This window comes from Prionailurus viverrinus, chromosome E2 (genome assembly GCF_022837055.1).
Source record: "Prionailurus viverrinus isolate Anna chromosome E2, UM_Priviv_1.0, whole genome shotgun sequence".
Lineage (NCBI taxonomy): Eukaryota > Metazoa > Chordata > Mammalia > Carnivora > Felidae > Prionailurus > Prionailurus viverrinus.
In genome coordinates, this window is record NC_062575.1 from 52,584,919 (window position 1) to 52,605,191 (window position 20,273).

At 59.8% G+C, this 20,273-nt stretch overlaps 2 protein-coding genes across 4 annotated transcripts; one reads left to right on the forward strand and one right to left on the reverse strand.

Annotated features, from left to right (window-relative positions):
* The first annotated feature begins 351 nt into the window (after window positions 1-351).
* On the forward strand, window positions 352-15,776 carry NPAS1 (neuronal PAS domain protein 1). Of its 2 annotated transcripts, none has more exons than XM_047837004.1 (12): window positions 352-560; window positions 1,621-1,855; window positions 2,283-2,518; window positions 8,847-8,920; window positions 9,174-9,263; window positions 11,110-11,281; window positions 12,645-12,760; window positions 12,917-13,074; window positions 13,524-13,630; window positions 13,958-14,105; window positions 14,772-14,866; window positions 15,197-15,776. In XM_047837004.1, the coding sequence occupies exons 2-12, from the start codon at window positions 1,734-1,736 to the stop codon at window positions 15,658-15,660; spliced, it is 1,782 nt and encodes a 593-aa protein (XP_047692960.1). In that variant the 5' UTR covers window positions 352-560; window positions 1,621-1,733; the 3' UTR covers window positions 15,661-15,776. The 2 variants fall into 2 exon arrangements, with proteins under 2 accessions (XP_047692960.1, XP_047692959.1); XM_047837003.1 differs by having other exon boundaries at window positions 1,624-1,855.
* A 124-nt stretch (window positions 15,777-15,900) lies between these two features.
* TMEM160 (transmembrane protein 160) lies at window positions 15,901-18,556 on the reverse strand. 2 transcript variants are annotated; one of them, XM_047837006.1, is made up of 3 exons: window positions 18,324-18,556; window positions 16,928-17,020; window positions 15,901-16,242 (listed from the first exon to the last, which is right to left on the reverse strand). In XM_047837006.1, the coding sequence occupies exons 1-3, from the start codon at window positions 18,529-18,531 to the stop codon at window positions 15,977-15,979; spliced, it is 567 nt and encodes a 188-aa protein (XP_047692962.1). In that variant the 5' UTR covers window positions 18,532-18,556; the 3' UTR covers window positions 15,901-15,976. The 2 variants fall into 2 exon arrangements, with proteins under 2 accessions (XP_047692962.1, XP_047692961.1); XM_047837005.1 differs by lacking the exon at window positions 15,901-16,242 and adding an exon at window positions 16,250-16,564.
* Window positions 18,557-20,273: the final 1,717 nt, after the last annotated feature.

Consider the following 20,273-nt stretch of genomic DNA (forward strand, 5'->3'; position numbering starts at 1 on the left):
CTGGCTTCGCGTCCCTGGCGCGGGTACTGAAGGTTAAGTCCTCCATCTACAGGGGGCTTGGGTGCACGGTACCCGCCGTGTCCCGAGGGGGCTGCTGGAGCACGGGGTTCTCTTGGACGACTAAGGTGCCAGCTCCTCCCGGTGGAGTCTGGAGACTCCGGGTTCCCCTGTCGGGGCAGGGAAGCTCCGACTCCGAGGTTCTCATTCCGGTGGGAAGGGGGCCGGACCCCCGAAGCTGCCGTGGGGGGAGAGGACTCGGACGCCAGGGCAGCTCGGGAGTCCCTGGCTGGGAAGCCCCTACCTCGGCAAAGGCCGGAGAGGCTGGCGTTGGGCGGGACCGAAGGGGCGGAGACTAGGTGGGCGGGGCTCCGCAGACACCGCCCCCGCCTGCCAGCGCGGTCCGCGCGTCTCCAAGTCTGCGAGGCCGCGGTGGGCGCGGAGAACCGAGCGCCACCGCACGCGCGCCCCGCCGAGCCCGGCCTGCCCCGGGGTCTATGGGGCCACCCCTCTGCGCCGCCCGGCCGGCCCCACGCCGCGCCCGGAGCTTGCCCTGCGGCCAGGTAAGGGGGCTGTGGGTCCTGCGGGTCGGGGACGCCTGGAGGCTGGCAGGAGGGGACAGGGAACTCCTGGGTCCTGCAGAAATAGGGGGGCCGGAACTCCAGCGTCCTGGGGGCTAGGGTGTCAGGACGCCCGTATCCTGAGGTTGGGGGAAGGGGCACACGGATGTTTGGGTCCTGGAGAAATAGGGGGCTGGGTACCTGGACACCAAGGTCTAGGGCATCTGGACACCTGGTTGGAGAGGCTTGGGGGCGGCCTGGATCCTGGGGGCAGGGTGGGGGAGGGAATCCTTAATGCCTAGTCCTGGAGGAATGAAGACCTGAGTGAACACGTTCCTGGTTCTGGAGGATCTGGATCCCGGGACACCTGGGCCCCGAGTGTCGGGTCCATCCTGCGGGCGTCCTCTGGCTGGTGCTCTGGCCACTGCGTCGGGGGCTGTGGCTCGCACGCCCGGGTCTTCGGAAAGGAAGTTGCGGTTGCGGAGATCTGGCGGCCCGGACACATGGCCCCACCCCTAGGGGCTGGGGGGTGGGGGGTGGTCCCTGGGCCGGGCATGGGGTGGGGTCCCTGCCCTCTCCCTCCCCCCCTTACCTCCTTAGCCCAGCCCGGGAAATGGGCGCCCCGCGGATGCGAGCGCTCGGACTCGTGGGATGGGCTAGGAGAGCGGATCCCCGGAACAGAGGGCTCTGGGGGCAGGAGCCGGGAGCAACTGGGCCCCGGCGAGGCGCCTGCCCCCCGCCCGCCCGGCTTGGGCATGCTTGGCACGCAGCGCGCGGGCCGGTCGGATCCGTATGCGCGCCGCGTGCGCCTATTGGTATGCGGGAGCCGGCCCGGCGCGGGCGTGAGGCGGCCGCGCTGGCGGGCGGCGCGGGGGAGGCGGCGGCGGCGGCGGCGGCGGCGGCGGCGGGGCACGTCCTCGCCCCGAGCTTCGCCTGGGGCCGGGCAGGGTGAGAGAGCGGCGGGCTCCGTCCCGGGGCCTCCGGGGAGGAGAAACTGAGGCACCATCCGGCCCCAGCTCCTTGCTGGGACCCCGAGCCCCTCACGGACCTCAGTTTTCCCCAGCAGGTCCCCGGGGTACCCCCGCAGGCACCGAGCGCTGCCTTCCCGCGGCAGGAGACGCGGGTCTCGAGGCTGCCCTGAGTCCGCCTGAGCCCGCCCCCCACCCCCCCGCGGAGATGGCGACCCCCTACCCCAGCAGTGGCGGCGGAGGCGAGGTCAAGTGCGGGGGAGGTCGTGGCCGCAGCGTCCCGTGGGACTTTCTGCCTGGGCTAGTGGTCAAGGCCCCGCCCGGACCCTGGTGAGCAAGGCCCCGCCCCCCGGGCCGTGGCCCCGCCCCCAAGGGCGTCCTGGGAGAATTCACACTCGGCTTTCCGCCCCGCCCTCCGGAGCTAGAATTTCTTACCCCGGGAAGCTCAACCTTTGTTCTGCAAACAACCCCCACCACGTTCTGTTCCTACCCCCCTTCCTCAGAGTTCATACCCAACGTTCTCATTTCTCCCCTCTGCCTCCTCCCTCCCCCCGCCCCAGAATTGATTTACACCCCGGGGTTCTGTCCCCACGGCCGGGTGCAGCATCCACACGCGGGTTCCGCCCCCACCTCCAGTGTCGAACCCACTTCCCACGTCCCGACCCCGTTCCGAGGCCCCGAGGGCAGGGCTCCCCCAGGCCGCGGACCCCTGAGCGCCGGGGGCCCCGCTGACGCCCCCTCCGCGCCGCCCGCCCAGCCTGCAGGCGCAGCGCAAGGAGAAGTCCCGTAACGCGGCGCGCTCGCGGCGCGGAAAGGAGAACCTGGAGTTCTTCGAGCTGGCCAAGCTGCTCCCGCTGCCCGGAGCCATCTCGAGCCAGCTGGACAAGGCGTCCATCGTGCGCCTCAGCGTCACCTACCTCCGCCTGCGCCGCTTCGCCGCCCTCGGGGCGCCGCCCTGGGGACTGCGGGCCGCGGGGCCACCGGCCGGCCTCGGTGAGTGCGCGTGCGCAGGGGACGGGGGCCGGGGCGGGGGGGGGGGGGGGGGGGCAAGTGGGAACGTGAAGGGCCCACCAGCTTTTGCCCAGTTCCTTCTTGGCCGAGAGGGAGCACGAGGTTTGGAATCAACCAGATCCTCTGTGTGTCCCTATCAGGTGGCTTCTAGTCTCCGAGCCTCCGTTTATTCATCTGTTAAATGGGCACACGACGTAGGGATGAGTTCATGAATTTTGGCCACCAGGGATCAGACCACTAGTAAATGCTATTATTTTTATTAGGGAAGATGAATCGTTTTCACAAAGGAGGCCCGCAGCCCCATGGGCGGGACAGAGGGGGCCCAGCCTGGGCCTCCTATCCACTCATGGGCAAGAAACCCCCTCACTCAGACTTGAGCACAAGGACTCTGGAGTCAGAATTCCCAGTTTGGGAAAGCGGGAGGGAGACAGTATAATGCGGCAGGTGAGACGGAGAGAGCTTCAGAAAGACTCTCCAGGGTCCCTGCCCACCCTCCCACCCCCATCCCGGCCACTCCCCAGCGTTGTGACCCTGGGCAGGTCGCCTTACCTCTCTGTGCCTCATATGTGAAATGGGAATCCTGATGAAAGTCCGCACACAGACACCCGGAGAGCCGAGAAGGAAGCCAGGTGATGTGTGCAAAGAGCCTGGATATACTGGGCACAGCCTGGGCAATGAGTATGTAGCCACCCTTAGTGCCACTGGTTACCTCGCGGAACCTGCAGTTTCTTAAGCACTTACTGTGTGCCCGCTACTGTTCTGAGTAGAGGAGGCAGCAGGAAACAAACTTGAGAAAAGTCCTGCACAGGCTGACATCCCAGTAGCCAAGACCCAATAATGAAATGAACAAAGAAAGGCAATCTATCATCTGTAAAAATATAGAATTGGGTAAAGGACAGATACAGATACACAGATATCGACTTTTATTGGAATTCAATTTTTTTAATGTTTGTTTATTTTTGAGAGAGAGAAAGACAGAGTGTGAGTGGGGGAGGAGCAGAGAGGGAGGGAGACACAGAATCTGAAGCAGGCTCCGGGCTCGGAGCGGTCAGCACAGAGCCCGACGCGGGGCTCGAACTCACGGACCGCGAGATCGTGACCTGAGCCGAAGTCCGCCGCGTAACCGACGGAGCCCCCCAGGCGCCTCTAGAATTCAACTTTATTCCCGATGGATGCATAGCAGTGTTATGTTACTGTTATTGCTTGTTTTATGTATTACTGCTTCACTCAACTAGAAGACAGTGAATCGTGTAAATCTGAGGTGGCAGGTGACAGCGACCGGGCACCCCAGGCGACGGGGCCCCCCAGAAGAACGGGTGTCCTTAGGGTGAGGTTGGAGGGGCTCCAGGTCCCCTCCTGCCCCCGGTCCCAGGGGAGGAGGTGGGGGGGGGGAGAGAAAATAGCATTGATTAAGCTCGCAATAAATCACCATTTAAATTTAAATAATCCGGCTTCCCAGGCGGTAATTAGGCGAATTGACTGGCGCCCAGAGAATGCGGCATTAGCGCGGCTGATTACTGTCATTACCGCGAACAACATGTGCGCCGGCGGGGGGATAAACATCTTGTCTATTGTCCCGAACGCCGGGAGAGAAAGGAAGGGAGGGGGTGTTGAGATAGTCCCTCCGGCGTCCAGCTCCCCCCCCCCCCCCTTCCACCACCTCCCGCTGCCCGGATGGGCACTTGAAGGGGACAGGAGCCCGCTGAGGACACAGCACCGAGGGGGCAGACCGCAGACTCCGTCGAGGCCCCCCTCCTGTATTCCTGGGGAGCACCCCCTCCCCCTCCCCCCGGCCCCGTATGGAAGGTACTGCGTGGACTCCCTCCCGGATCCCCTAAAGTAGGCATTTGGAGGCATCTCCTGCCTCCCAGGGGCCCCAACAAGAGGTCAAGCGCCTGTTTCCGTAGTTCACACGGGGAAACTGAGGACAGGGTCTTAGCTAGTCAGAGAGCAAAGCCGTGTGTCTCCCATTCTGTGGCTTCCTCAATAATATAGACAAATAACTCGCCAATTTTTTTTTTTTTTTTTTAACTCACTGAACCCGGGGCGCCTGGGTGGCTCAGTCAGTTAAGCGGCCGACTTCCGCCCAGGTCATGATCTCACAGTGTGTGAGTTCGAGCCCCACGTCCGGCTCTGGGCTGACAGCTCAGAGCCTGGAGCCTGCTTCGAATTCTGTGTCTCCGTCTGTGCCTGCCCCTTCCCTGCTCATGCTCTCTCTCTGTCTCTCTCTCTCAGAAGTAAAGAAACATTAAAAAAAAAAATGTGTTTTAATAAAAAAATAACAAAACTCAGTCCTCTCGCAAACGCTAGGAAGAGAGCAGGGTTGATTCCCATTTTTATAGAAGTGGAAAACTGAGCCCCAGAGAGGGGAAGCCGTTCACCCATCGGTCGAGCCTGGGCCCGGCTGAGATCCAAACTGTCTTCAGAGTGCACCTCCTCAGCCTCCAGACCTGGCACGTCCATAGGTCTCCGGGGATCTTGCGGGTCTCGGCCTGTCTCTGGGCCTCCCTCTGTGTCTGTAAAACAGCACGACAGATGCGGAAGCCTAGCCCTGGACCTCCACGTCCGGGGAGGAGACAGCTTGGATCTTAGATCAGTGGTCGTCATTCATTCAGCATCATCGAACACTTCTCGGTGCCAGGCCCTGTTCTAGGGACAGGACAAAGTCCCTGACCTCAAGGGTGGGCCTACCAGCCCTTCGTGGTGTGCCCACTGTCCCTCACCTCTCTGATCTCATTTTTCTGCCCCTCTCACCTCTTCAAGCCCCCACACACACTACCACACACACACACACACACACACACACACACACAGTAGCTATCTCGCTATTCCTCAGAGAAACCTGTTCCTACCCCAGGGCCTTTGCACTTGCTGTGCCCCCCCTCGGGAGCTCCCTTCCTTCCAAAAGTCAGTTCTTCAGGGAGGCCTGCCCTGACCACTCTGTTAAAACTGACAACACCCTTGTCCCCCAGCGCTCTCTTGTCTTCCTTTCCTGCCTTCTTTCTTTCCAAAGCACTTATTGTCTATTGTGTCTCTCCCCCATGACACCGTGTTCCCCGAGCCTGGGACAGTTCCTGGGGCACAGTAAGGGCTCCCTAAGTATTTGTTGGGTGGCCATGGAACAGAGTGAGGGGAGGAGGGTTGACATCTTAATTCACAGGTCAGGCCCAGCCTCACTCTGAGGAAGTGACCTTTGAGCTGAGACTGGAAGGAGGTGAGGAAGCAAGCCGTGAGAAAAGCTGGAAGGAAAGCAGTCTGGACTGCGGGGAATATGTGCAAAGGCCCTGTGGCAGGCAGGAATCCGCTTACTGGCTGCAGGGCACAATGAGGCCAAGTAGTCAGAGAGAAGTAAGTAGTTGAGGCAGAGAGTAGACAGCCGGAACCAGGCCCTGCAGGGCCTCGTGGGCTTTGGTGAGGACTTTGGCTGTTAGCCCAAGTGGGACGGGAGCCAGAGGTGGAAGCAGGGAGCCCAGTGAGGACGCGAGTGCGATGGTCCAGGCTCCTGCCTGGTGGGGCAGCTAGACCAGGGCGGGGGCCGTGGGGTGAGGGGTGGTGGGAATCCGGAGAGGGATGTGCTGAAAACAGCCGTGGGTGGGAGAAAGAGATAGGTCAGGGCCAACGGCAAGGAATTACCTGGAAAGGTAGAGGTGGCCCCAAGTTATCCACCGTACATGGTAAGAATAAGGGCAGGACTCGGGAATTTGGTCCCTAACCGTGTGCCTGGCTGTGTGTTGTTCACACGCACGGACCCATTCACGCTCTAGCATGAGACCCAGTTTACAATTGAGGCTGAGGAAGGTGCCCCATCTGACCCGCGGGGCCTGCCCCTCCTGGGAGCAGGGTTTCCCTCTCTGGACTTCATCCCCACCACGTGGTCGGGGAATCTCTCCGGGCAATTGAGAATAGGAGGCGATCAGACCCCTGGGAGTCCCCTTCTCCCCTGGGTCCCTCAGTCCCAGCTCTGTGATGACAACTAGGACAGTTTTTCTTCTCCAGCGGCCAGTCAGGCTCCAATAAAAAGCGCGGCGAATGTTTGTTGAGTGAGTGAGTGATGGTTGGGGGTTGGGCGTGAGCAGGGGGCAGATCTGGGAGCAGTAAAGAGCCGCCTGCCGAATTTGGGGGACAGAGGAGCTGAGGCATTTGCCTGGAGAGGCCGGAAGGCAGAGGAAGGAGTCTGGAGTTGGGTTTGGGGAGGGAGGGGGGGCTGGGGGTAATAGGACGCATCAGTCAGCGAAGGGGACCGACCCCAAAGCTCCCGTCCCAACGGGGGAACAGCAAGCCCTCCCCCTGCGCACCCCCCTCATCCGACGTGCCCATTAACGCTGTTAATTGCAGCCGTTCAGTCTGACCTGGGCTGATCCTGTGAGCGGGAAGATGAAGGAATTAGCAAAAATGACAGGGGAAAATTGCGACAATTAGCAGGCAGCATTGTTCCTGCCTGTCACCCGGCTGGTTCGCGCTGCATCTCGGGGGAGGGGTCCCCATCAGCACCCCCCCCCCCCACCTCCATTTATTGTTCCTGGTGCTCCAGCCCGGGGTGGGAAAAGGGTGCGAACAGCGGGGAGGTGCTCCCGGGAGGAGGCGTGGCTTAGATGTTTTGTGGGGGGGCTGAGTCCTGATGGGGGCGCCGGGGCGGGGGTTTGGCCGCCTGGTGTTTTGAGGGCCTGGAAATAACAATAGTAATCACACTATTAATACTGATCCTGGCTCTGTGTTTGGGAGCACCTGAGGTGTGCCTGGAGGGTGCGGGGCCCTTTCTCTTCCTTATGCTGAGTGCTCAACCAGCCTGTGAGGTCCGCGCTCTTTGCAAATCCACTTGACAGAGGAGGAAACTGAGGCACAGAGAGGTGAAGGGACTGGTCCCAGGGCACACAGCCAGGGAGGGCCGGCCCTGGGGCTGGGCACCAGACCAGGACCCTTAGGCCTGCAGGAGCCAGCCACTTGCCCACCCTCAAGGTCACGGAGTCCCCTGGCTCCCTGATCTGGACATAGAGCCCCTTGGGAGGTGTTTCTCTGCAGGGTCAGGGAGAGGGACCTGCGTGGGAACAGCCTCCATCCACCACTCCCCCCAACCCTCTGCCCTCCTCTCTGCTCCAGACTGTGGGGGCTGGGGCGCTCTTTGCCCTTTGTCCCATTTGACATGACCTCCTGTCACTGTCTTTCCCTGTATTTCTCCTGGACATCTCCTTTCTTTTGTCTCCACTTTTTTTTTTTTTTTTTTTTTTTTTTGAGAGAGACAGAGAGCCAGCCGGGGAGGGGCAGAGAGAGGGAGACACAGAATCCGAAGCAGGCTCCAGGCTCTGAGCTGAGCTGTCAGCACAGAGCCCGATGCTGGGCTCGAACCCGTAAACCGTGAGATCATGACCTGAGCCGAAGTCAGATGCTTAACCTACTGAGTCACCCAGGCGCGCCAAGATTTTAATTTTTTTAAGTTTATTTATTTTGAGAGAAAGAATGAGCGTGCACATGACTGGGGGAAGGGGCAGAGAGAGGAGAGAGAGAGAGAATCCCAAGCAGGCTCTGAGCTGTCAGCGCAGAGCCTGATGTAGGGCTCCAACCCACGACCCATGAGATGAAGCCCTGAGCCGAAGTCAGATGCTTAACCGACTGAGCCACCCAGGTGCCCCTCGTTCCAGAACATTTTCACTGCCTCCTGAAAAAGCCCTGCCCACATCGGCAGACACTCCCATCCCCCCTCCCTCCCGTCAGCCCCTGGGCAACGCTAATCTACTTCCTGTCTCCGTAGATTTGCCCTGTTCCGGACGGTTCATAGAAATGGAATCACACAGTGTGTGGCCTCTTGGGTCTTGAGTAATGTTTTCACTTTTTTTTTTTTTTTAAATATGTTCCACACCCCACGTGGGGCTTGAACCCCCGACCCCGAGATCAAATGTCTTGCTCCTCCGACTGAGCCAGCCAGGCGCCCCTGGATTTTTTTAGTTTCTTGCGTGTTGTGTATCTGCCTCTGGCCTGGGAGGGGAGAACCAGGCCGCCCCGGTCACCTCGGTGGCCCTAGGACAGGGCTTGCCGCACAGTTGGTGCTCGGGGAGTTTCTGCCTGGATTGGATGGATGGACAAACGGACGGACGGACCCCTGTCTGCATCCTCTGGTGTCTCTCTCTGTCTCTGTGTGTCTCAGCCCACTTCTGCCCCTTCCAACCTTCCCCCCAGCCCAGGTTTCTCCCCGACAGGGCCCGGGGTCCCCAGTACCCCAAGGTGGCTGCGGGACCGGGGAGAAGAGAGCGGGATTTGTAGCCTGGCTCGAATGGGGGCCAACAGGCCCCGGCCTCACCCCTCCCTTTGCCCCCAGCCCCCAGCCACAGGGGCCCCGTGGCGCTGGTCTCCGAAGTCTTCGAGCAGCACCTGGGAGGACACATCTTGCAGGTGAGGCCCCTTCCCTGCCTGCTGCTCATTGCTGCCACCTGGCGGCCACCTCTGGCGAGCAGCACCCTTTTCTCCAGCATCCATCCCAGCGAGGGCCCCCTTTCCGAGGGCCACCCGATCCCCTTCCCCTCCCCACCCCCCGATTAATCCATCCTAGGTGGAGATCCAGCTTTTAGAATCTCTTACCACTTGCCTGCTGGACAGACAGACGCCCAGCGCTCCTCTCTCCGCCCCCTATTTCTCCCCACTCTAGTCCCTGGATGGCTTCGTGTTTGCCTTGAACCAGGAAGGAAAATTCCTCTACATTTCAGAGACCGTCTCCATTTATCTGGGTCTCTCACAGGTAAGGGGCCCGCAGCGGGCTGCCTGGACTGGCCCGGCCACCGTCTCCCTTGCTGGCCCCTGCATGCCCTTCCTCTCTCCTGGCCTCACCATCCCAGCCCGAAAAGTGGGCTGCATCCGTGGTTCCCAAAGTGCACCCCTGGGAACCCCACGTGGCTCCTCCTTACAGGCGAGGGGGGGGGGCTGTTAAAGTAGCAGGTCAATTTGAAGACGGCAAATTAGCAGAAAGGTCAGTTGGCCCATGAGTGTTTGCCAAGTGCGCCATATTTACCAAAACTCGCTTTTTTTGTTGTTGTTGTTTTGTTTTTTCCTCCACAATTGTGAAGAATTCACAGCGATTTGCATCGTAAGGGCTTGGGTTTTGCCAACTTTGGGAGATTTTCTGTAGCGTTTTAGTGAACTGGCTTGCTTTTTCTATCTCAGCCAGCTGTGTCTGCCCCCAGCTCCTGCAGCTGGCACTGGAAGGTAAAAGGCAGGGGAGGGGGCGCCTGGGTGGCTCAGTCGGGTGAGTGTCCGACTTCGGCTCAGGTCATGATCTCACAGTCTGAGTTCAAGTCCCGCGTGGGGCTCTGTGCTGACATCTCAGGGCCTGGAGCCTGCTTTGGAGTCTGTGTCTCCCTCTCTCTTCCCTCTCAAAAATTATATATATATAGCAGAAACGGAAATGGACTCCCAATCCTGGGGGGCCTGGCTCCTTGTGGCCTTCCTGCTACCAATACATTCAGTACAAATCACTGTCCTCTGTTATCGCTATCACAAAGGTTTTGGCAAATGGTAAACTTAGAAAATTCAATGCTAGGCATTTGGCCTTTGTGAGCACCTTTACAGTGAGTTGTTGGAGATATGTGGAGGAGGAAGACCCTGGAGGTAGGGGCATGTGGCCAAGGGGAAGGGAGGGACGGAGAAGTGGAGGGTTAGGGCTGGAAGCTGGTGCAGGGAAGGGTTAATGAGGAGGAGTTCAGAGGGATGAGGGACAGAGGGGAGCCTGGGACCCCAAGCCCAGGGGCAGTGGGAGCTCTGAGAGGTTTCTGAGAGGAGGCGGGCCATGGTCAGGTGAGTAATTTAGCAAGGGTGTTTGGGGACTGAAGGCCAGAGCGCCAGGGAGGACCCTGGGGCAGGAAGACAGCAGAGAAAAGTTGGGGGCCTGGACTAGGGGAGGTGTGGAGAGACGGGGAACTGCTCTGAGAGTTTGGGGTGAATTCAGTGTGAAAGTCTGTCTGATTAAAGTTATTCTTGTGTTTTTTTAATGTTTATTTATTTTGAGAGAGAAAAAGTGCGAGCAGGGGAGGGGCAGAGAGGAAGGGAGAGAGAAACTCAAGCAGGCTCCTCGCTATCAGAGAAGAACCCGATGTGGGTCTCTAACGCAGGAACCGGTGAGATAAGGACCTGAGCCGAAATCGAGTCGGATGCTTAACCAACTGAGCCACCCAGACGCTTCAAAAAGTTCTAACTCTTTAAAGAGCTCGAGAAACATTCCACTGCTTGCATCCTGATTGCCATTCCTGCGGGGACATCCTGTGATTCATTTCAGGGCACAGTTTTTTGCTGTGAGTGGGTGGGAGTTGGGTAAATGGAGGCTACGACAACCCAGTACACAGCTTCTTAATAGGGTAAGCAGGTGCAGAAAATCCTTAACGATCGCCGGGTTTGAAGTGGGAAGGCTTAAGAAGAGCCTAAAAGTTTGTATTCTTTTTTTTAAAAGGTTAAAAAGCAATCCTAATAAAAACACGAGACTGGCGTGAAGCGTGCCTGCAACCTAGGCGAGCGTGCCGGAGGCTGAAGGCCGCCGGGCGAGTGGCTGCGCGCGCATCTTACCCGCCCTCTGCCGTCCCCTCTTTCGCCGGCAGGTGGAGCTGACGGGTAGCAGCGTCTTCGACTACATCCATCCCGGGGACCACTCAGAAGTGCTGGAGCAACTGGGGCTCCGGGCCCGGACTCCCGGGCCCCCCACGCCGCCCTCCGTCCCCTCCTCCTCCTCCTCCTCGTCTTCTTCCTCGCTTGCAGATACTCCTGAGATCGGTAATTCCAGGGGCCCCAAAGTCACGCGGCCTCAAGGGTGTAGGGCTTGTTGTTACAAAACCCACTCTCCTTCGGGTTGTGCAAAGTTGTGCAAAATGCATCAGAGTCTGAACCAAGGCAACGCGACTTGGCTCCCGAAAATTGCCTAAGCTGCCTAAGGTTGCCTGGCTCCCCCGGAGTCGAGCTTTAGAAAGGCCCCTCTTGCGGCTGCTTCTGGGGGACAGATGGGCCCAGGCTTTGGTAACAATAAAGCCCGTGCTTCACGGGCTTTACCCATGCTGCGCCTTTAACTGCGTAATTGGAATCCTGATCACCACCCCACAAGCGGGGAGCTATCACTGTCTTCATTTTGCAGAGGTGGAAACTGAGGCACAGCGCAGAGAGGTTAAGTTAATTGGCCCGGGTCACACAGCTGTACGTGGTTGGTCTGGACCGCGGCCCGGGTTTGTCTGGCTCTTGCATCTGTGTTTCTAGTCCTTCCCTGCAGTGGAAAATTCCAGTCCATGTCAGAGAAGGAGGGTGTTGGGAGATTACCCTGGAAGTTTCTTTTAGCTCTGAGATGTGGGGGGACTAGGAGGTTAACTTTCCCGTAAGGAGGATTTTCTTCTGTTGGGTTTGCTTAACAGCAAAAATATCTGAGCTGTCATCAGGGCCTGCACGCTTGGGAGATGTTTGTGGGTCCACTGGGGAAGGTGATTAGGTTTGCATCAAAGATTGAGAAACAGGTTCGTCTGGCGGTGAGCAGTTACAAGAATGTATCTCAGGATTTACAGACTAATCTGTATTTGTGAGTCTTTCTTGTTTCTTATACCCAGAGCCCCTGCTCTGTGCTGGGGAGGGCTGGGGACACAGTGATGACAGCATCCCCAGCCCTACCCTCCCTGTGCTCACAGTCCGGGTGTGGGCAGGCCGACCAGTCCCTAGAGAATGATAATCCAAAGTGGTCGGGACTGGGCTGGGAGACCCCGGAGGGATGGCTGACCCAGCCTGGGGGGGTCAGGGAGGGCTTCCTGGAGGAGGAGCTGTCTACCCTGAGACCTGGAGGCTGTAGCTAGAGATGGTATCAGCAGGAAGCAGTTCTTGCGGAAGTTTTAGGCCAAGGTGAGGAGCTGAGCTTTCTCCCAAGGGTCCTAGGGAGCCATGGCAGTTTCAGGGCAGGGAGGGGCCGGGGTCATATCTGAGCTTTAGAAGAGACCCGTTCAGCTGTAGCTCAGAGGGGAGGTTAGTCTGCGACTTCAGTGAGGTTGTGTAACCCTCAGGCTGTGGCCTTGACCTTGTCTGGCTAGATGTACGGGGGGGCAGGGACGGCCTGTGTGTGTTTCTCCTTCAGGACCTCCTAACCTTCCTTCACTCTCCACCCCAGAGGCCAGCCCCGCCGAGGTACCTCACTTCTCCCGGGCCCAGGAGCGTTCCTTCTTCATCCGCATGAAATCTACCCTCACCAAGCGGGGGCTGCACGTCAAGGCCTCGGGGTACAAGGTGAGGGTCAGCTCTCTGGCCCCGGCTGCTGACTCCTGGGTCTCCTCTCCTGCGGGGGACGGGGGGGGGGGGCTCCCACATTCCTGCCAGCTATGTCCTGTGCCCCGGCACCGGGCCTCGCCAGGCCTCTCCTCCAACCCCGCCTGTCGCCCACAGGTCATCCACGTCACCGGGCGCCTTCGGGCCCGCTCCCTGGGCCTGGTGGCTCTGGGCCACACGTTGCCCCCAGCCCCACTGGCTGAGCTGCCACTACACGGACACATGATCGTCTTCCGCCTCAGCCTGGGTCTCACCATCCTTGCTTGTGAGAGCAGGTACCGGGGTCGGGGGGCCGAGGCGGGCGGATGGGGCCACACGGGGGAGCCAGGACTGCGGGCAGGTGGGGGGGGGGGCTCTGGGGATCCAGGGGGACACAAGAGCAGCGAGGGAGGAGGTCCTGGAAGGAGGGGGCCGGGGGGCGGGGCCTTTGGGGGCGGGGCGGGTTGCGCCCTGCACCACGCAGTGGGGAAAATTAAATCGCGAAATAGCCCCCAAGCTCCGAGTGCCTTCGGGGAGCCCGGGGCCACCCCACGAGGCCCACAGCCACTCCAGGCGGGACGCTGGTATGACACCGCCATTGTACCGAGGGTTAAACTGAGGCCCAGAGCGCTCCAGAGCAAGGTTTCGGAGCTGGGGGTTCCAGAACCAACCCTGCCTCTTTGCCCCCAATCCTGTTGTCTCAGAGCCCTTCTCACCTCCTCTCTCTGTCGCCCCCTGTGCTCAGAGTCAGCGACCACATGGACCTGGGGCCCTCAGAGCTTGTGGGCCGCAGCTGCTACCAGTTTGTCCACGGCCAGGACGCAGCCAGGATCCGCCAAAGCCACCTGGACCGTGAGAACCCCTGTCTGCTGGCACCCCAGGCCTGAGTCCACAACCCACCCCCCCCCTCCGCCCCGCTGTGCCCTGCACCCTGGGCAACAGCTCACATGTGGGGTGGGAGGAAAGGGGCCGTGGGGTCTCTCGGGCCCACCCTTAAAAATCCAGAAGGCCCCCCCAGCCAGGTTAGCCTTCAGTCCTTCTGACTCTGTCTCTCTTCGTCCCCCCCTCTGTCTCCTCCCTGCCGCCACCCTTTCTGCCCCTGTCTCCCTCTCTCGCCCCCGCCTTCCTGTCCACCTGTCTCTCTGCAACTGTCTCACCCCGTCCCTGCGCTGGGCCCAGTGCTGGACAAGGGTCAGGTGATGACCGGTTACTACCGTTGGCTGCAGCGAGCCGGGGGCTTTGTGTGGCTGCAGTCCGTGGCCACCGTGGCCGTGAGCGGGAAGAGCCCTGGGGAGCGCCACGTGCTGTGGGTCAGCTACGTGCTCAGGTGAGGGCTGTCCCCGGCCGGCCTCACCGGGAAGGGGGCTTGGGGTGGAGGCTCTTCAGGGAGGGCTTCTCGAAGAGGACAAGAACCCAGAGGGGCCTGAAAACAGGAAGGGGAAAGGGGACAGTGAGAGGAGAGGCTTGGAGGTGGCGAGACCTTACGTGCAGGGGGGCGGCTTTGAAGTGGCCTCAGCCCAGGCAGAGGGTCTGGATTTGATTCCGGGGCACTGGGGAGCCACGGCAGGCTTCAAGGCTGGAGAGGGTCACAGTCAACTCTGCTTTGTGGAAAGACTCCTCTGGCTGCCTCGAAATGAGAGTTCTGAGGGACGCACGACGGGGGCTGGGAGCCCAGGGAGGAAGTGGGGGCAAGTCCCGGAAATGCCAGGCAATGCTGGTGGAGGAGGGGAAGAGCCGTCTGCTGCCACCCACGTCTCTGGCTTTTCTGGGCCTGGATTTGGGCCCCTAAGAGGAACAGCGGCCTGAAAGGAAGATGCTGGGGACACTTAGTTGGTGGCATCGGGGGCAGGGGGGCACAGGCTACCCGGGTCTGGCCTCGGATGACAGGGCTGTGGGGCTAGAAGCCAGCTTGGAGCCTGGGGGGGGGGGGTGTCCAGTGATGAGCCCTAAGTACCATGGGGTGGGGGCTCTACCCCACCTGTGTTGTCCCCAGCCAAGCCGAGGGTGGCCAGACCCCTCTGGACGCCTTCCAGCTTCCAGCCAGCGTGGCCTGTGAGGACGTGTCCAGCCCTGAGCCAGAACCCACAGGTGAGCCCCACCTCCCACCCCCCAGCACCCCAGCCCCCGGGGGAAGCTCCCAGGGGCCTCTGGGACCTGTGCTCTCCAGTCCGGAAGCCACCAGCCACGAGTGGTGACTTATGTTCAATTAAAAATGAACGGTTCAGTTTCTCAGTCACACCTGCCACATTTCGAGGGCCCCGTAGCCTCACGTGGCCAGTGGCTAATGCGGTTGGACCATAAAGATACGGAACGTCATTGGGGAAAGTTCAGTTGGACAACACAGGTCTAGACCACAGATGGGAAGACTGAGGGCTGGGGACGTGCACCCGCAGTGCCCTTTGTATCTCCCTCTTCCAGAGCCAGAGCCTCCGGTGGAAGGGAAGCAGGCTGCCCCCCTAGACAAGGATGAGCCCCCTCGGACCCGGGGAAAACGCATCAAAGTGGAGCCTGGCCCGGGGGAGACCAAAGACCCAGAGGACAGCGCGGAGGAGGAGCCGTCCAGCCACCCGGCCCTGCCGAGGCCCGAGTTTACTTCTGTCATCCGGGCAGGGGCCTTGAAGCAGGACCTGGTGCGGCCCTGGGGCCTGGGGCCTCCTGGAGACCCCCCACCTTCCCTCCTCCACGCGGGCTTCCTGCCCCCCGTCGTGCGGGGCCTGTGCACGCCCGGCACCATCCGCTACGGCCCTGCGGAGCTGGGTCTCATGTACCCGCACCTGCAGAGGCTGGGCCCGGGGCCCGGCCTCCCCGAGGCCTTCTATCCCACCCTGGGCCTGTCGTACCCGGGGCCCGCGGGCACCAGGGTGCAGCGGAAGGGTGACTGAGGACTGGAGAGCGGCCTCCAGAGCCGGACCCTGAAGGAGGGGCGGGGCCCTGAGGGCGCAGGGGCGGGGCTCACGGCCCCGATGGCCCTCCCTGAGAATTAAACACCTTCTCCCCCTCCGTGGCTCAGTCTCCCGGGGCCTTGGGGCCCCTCGCTCCTTTTCTTTCTCCTTGGTTACCTCCACCTGCTTTTACTGATTCCCATGCCCGCCCTTCCCGGTCGCAGGAACCTCCACTCAGAATGTGGACAAGGGTCAGGTTTTAATGTCCCGGTCCTCGGGCCGTCCAGCGCCCGGCCATTCCCCGTGGCCCAGCTGTTCACTCCGGTGGCGGCCGGCCGGCTTCATCGGGGCCTTCGGCGGTGGCGGTCCCATCGTCCTCGGGCACCAGTTCCACATCCAGCTCCAGCTGACCCATGTAGAGACCGACGGCACAAGCCCAGAGCAGGCCCACGGCCAGCACGGCCCCCACGCCCGCTGCTGCGCCCCCCAGCGACAGCTGCATGGGTCCCCGCAGTGCAGCCAGGCCCACCACGTAGGAGGCACCGCCCCACACGACGCACAGGCCGCCCAGCAGGAAGAAGCCTGTGGGGGAGGGCAGGAGGCCACGGTCAAGGAGAGGCAGGGCCGGAGCGCCCAAGCTGGCACTGCAGTGGGGTGGATGGAGAAGCCGGGGTGGGGAGGGGGATGGGGGCAGGGCGGGGGTTCTGGGATCCAGATGACTCCGGGGACCGAGGCGGGGCAGGGGACCAAGGTGGAGTTAGAGAATGAGGCAAACTCAAAAGCAGGGTAGGCGTCAAGAGTAGTACAGAGCCAAGGTCAGGGACATGAGAAGGTACCGGTATCAGAGGAGGTGTCCCGGATGGGGAGGTGGGGTTCAGGACCAGAGGCGGAGTGGGGAGCTGGTCTGAGAGCAAAGACAGGGATGGAGTGGCAGGGCCAGTCTGGGGCTGGGCCAGCATGAGGGGCTAAGACGCGACCCTCATCTTTGTTGGAAAGTCAGATCGGAGGGGACAAGGACCCACAGCCACCCCGTGGGCCACCCACTCTGGTGATCCAGTGGCCACAAAGCAGGGGCAGGTGGATGTAAGGTCAACAGTCACACGTGAAAATGAGGTGGCTTCTGGTGGGGGAGGAAAGAGTGGGTGGCAGTGGGACAGGGCAGGGAAGAATCTACACCCACGGGGGAGGTTGGGGGTTCTGCCCTCCTCAGTGGGGGAGCAAGTGCCCACACTCCCTGGTTGGGGCGGGAGTGGGGGTCTGCACTCACCGTAGGCAGCTTCCCGACCCATGTCACTCTGCATGAAGGAGATGACCCCAATGCCTGATGCCAGGAGGCCATTGCGGAACCAGGAGAGGAAGGCTGGAGGAAGGGGGGGGGGGGGGGGGAAGAAATCAGCATCAGCCTGTCAGCCCAGACAGTGTTATCCCATTGCACCCCAAATCCCCACCCGGTCCTGACGGCCCTCCACTGAACCTTAACCCCCACCAAACTGTAGCTTCCATCCATCTGAGCCCTCTCCCCAAACTCTGCAGCACCAATGATTCAACATAGTCTGCAGAATCTGCAGGAGAATCTAGGAACCAAAATTGCCGAACTTATTTAATATTTTTTTAAAAATTTTTTAACGTTTATTTTTGAGACAGAGAGAGAGCATGAAGGGGGGAGGGTCAGAGAGAGGGAGACACAGAATCTGAAACAGGCTCCAGGCTCTGGGCTGTCAGCATAGAGCCCGACGCGGGGCTCGAACTCACGGACCGCGAGAGCGGGGCTCGAACTCACGGACCGCGAGATCATGACCTGAGGCGAAGTCGGCCGCTTAACCGACTGAGCCACCCAGGCGCCCCCAAAATTGCCGAACTTAAATATGAGGACAGGAAGATCCCGAGGGGTCATCCTGGTCAACACCTCTCCTCTCCCCATACATGTGTGTATCCCCCTCCCGCCTCCCCGCTCTGGGACAAACTTCTGCACTTCAGGCCTCTCTCCAGCCTCCCCCTTCAGGGAGCCTCAAACGCCAATCATCTGCTACCGCGTGTGAACTTCCTTGCTGTTATTCACATCCATTCAAATCCCTTGTGTGGCGCTAACCGGCTGGTCCGGGTTACAAACCCCACACCCACTCCCCATCCACTATCGACACATGAGGCCCCTCCCCCTGCAGCCTGGATCACCTGGCCCTCCAATCAGCCCAGAGCTTTTCTTTTATTGGTTGTTCCTTCCTCCAATCCGGAACTCGCCCCCTCTTCTGATGGGATCCACGCTCCCGCCTAATGCAGAGTGGTCGCCTCTTGGATCTGAACTGGCTCCTCCAAGGCGGACCCCTCCAGTGGGCAACACCCCCGCCCTTCACCCTCTTCGGATGCCTCTCTCGCCCAGGCAGTGCAATTTTATAAGGCTGCCTGTCCTACCCCGACCCACCTTTCCAATCCCCACTGCGTCCCACTAGCCGGACACCGTCCCATCCGCAAGCACTTCTATGCGGACAGACTGCGCTCTTGCAGCAAGCGCTTCCCTGCGCTTTTACGGAAGCCCTTCTCGCTCCGGAGTCCCAGCCCTGTTTCCAGCAGAAGCTCCACCCCCTTTCCCCACTCGCGCGCGCCGACAGCTCGGCTATCCGGGACCCCCTGTCCCGTCAGGGCCGACCCCAGCCCCAGCCTCAGACCTGTCTCATGCGCCTTCCGGAGGAGCCAGGCGTCCGCACGGTCCAGCTCGGACACGGGGGGCGGCGAAGCCCCGGCACGGGGGCCGTGGCCGGGGGCGAAGGACCCTCGGGCGCCCCCGCTCCGGGGCCGCGGAGGCGGCAGCAGCGCCCCCCGGAAGCGGAGCCGGGCCAGTCGGGCGGCCCGAGCCCACCACCAGCCGCCTCCCATGGTTCCCACTACGGCCGCCGCTCACCACCCCGCCCCCACGGGCTCCCGTAGGCTGAAGCCCACGTCATTCAGGCATGGCGGCTCACCCATTGGCTTGGAGAGCGCCACTCAGGGCTGGCGCCCACGGTCCATTGGTCGAAATAGCGGTGATTCCTCCTCTGTCATCTGTGCCGGTACTGCGCGTCCCACCTCGCTTCTGCTGCTGGACTACGAATCCCAGCGATCATTGCGCCCATAGAAGTCCGGTCTTCAGAAGGCGGAGGCACGATGTCTGCCGGGACTTGTAGTTTATGTTAATAACTTTAATTCTAATAGCCAATCAACAAAAACAAAACAAAGCTGGGGTACTTAATACAGAACCTTTGCAACATCTGATATAGCCCGGAGGAGAAAGTAAACCTCAACATTAATCCCACTGATGAGCATTTACTGCTATCGGTTGTTGTACTCTTGCCCTGTCTTTTTTATAGGCAAATGTCAAGTGAGATGCCCTTTGACACATTAACTTTTTTTCATAGAAGTCGAGAACATTGACTGATGGCATTGAATACTTTTCATAATTTTTATATTAAAAATATGATTGGGGTGCCTGGTTAAGCCGCCGATTCTTGATTTCCACTCAGGTGGTGATCCCAGGGTGGTTTGATCGAGACCCGCCACAGGCTCCACGTGAGCGTGGCGCCTGCTTAGGGTTCTCTTTCTCTCGCCCCACCACCCCCGCCTCCCTCCCTTCCTCCGCCCCTCTCCCCCACTTTTGCAATCTCTCTCAAATTAAAAATAAATAAATAATTGGGTACCTGGGTGGCTCAGTCGGTTGAGCGACCGACTCCCCGATTAGGCTCAGGTCATGATCTGTTTTGTGACTTCGAGCCCCACGTCAGGCTCTGTGCTCCCCTGCTCCTGCTGTCTCTGTCTCTCTTAAATAAACTTTAGCAACAAAAATAGGGGTGCCTGGGTGGCTCAGTCAGTTGGGCTTCCGACTTGGGCTCAGGTCATGATCTCCCCGTTAGTGAGTTTGAGCCCCGACGGGCTCTGTGCTGGCAGCTCAGAGCCTGGAGCTTGCTTTGAGTTCTGCGTCTCCCTCTTTCTCTGCCTCTCCTCCGCCTGCACTCTCTCTCTCTCTCTCTCTCTCTCTCTCAAAAATAAATAAACATTAAAAAAATCTTAAAAATATAAATAAATAAAAATTAATTTATTTTGGACATGGTACAAGAAACAAAACATACAGAAGGATCTAATGGAAAGTAACCCCATACCCCAGGCAACCATCCGCCTCTTCTGTTCCACAGCATGAAGTTTAATGGTTCATACTGATGCATTACAGGTGGGTACCACAGGTGATCCCCATCTGTAGGTTGTTTCCAATTTTCCTTGATATAAACCATTGTTGTTTCCTTTTAGGTCTAAACTTAGGTCTGAGTCTGGACAGACCTGATCCCACTGACAAATCTCAGCAGCCAGCTTCTGCTTCTGGGTCCACACATGGCTTTATGCCCCCCCCCCCTTACTACACTGTGTGGTAATGATCTCTATACTGATCTGTGTCTGCCAACAGGCTTCACAGCTTTCAGTGGACTGGGTCCTTGATTGATGCATCTCCTATGCCCTCAACCCAGTATAAGTAGGGAACTTGGTAAATAATGACAGCAAACATTTATCAATGACTTTGCCTGTGCCAAGAATTGTGCTAGGCATAGCCTGTGCGTAATGTTATTTAATTCTCATTGTAACCCTAGGAGTTA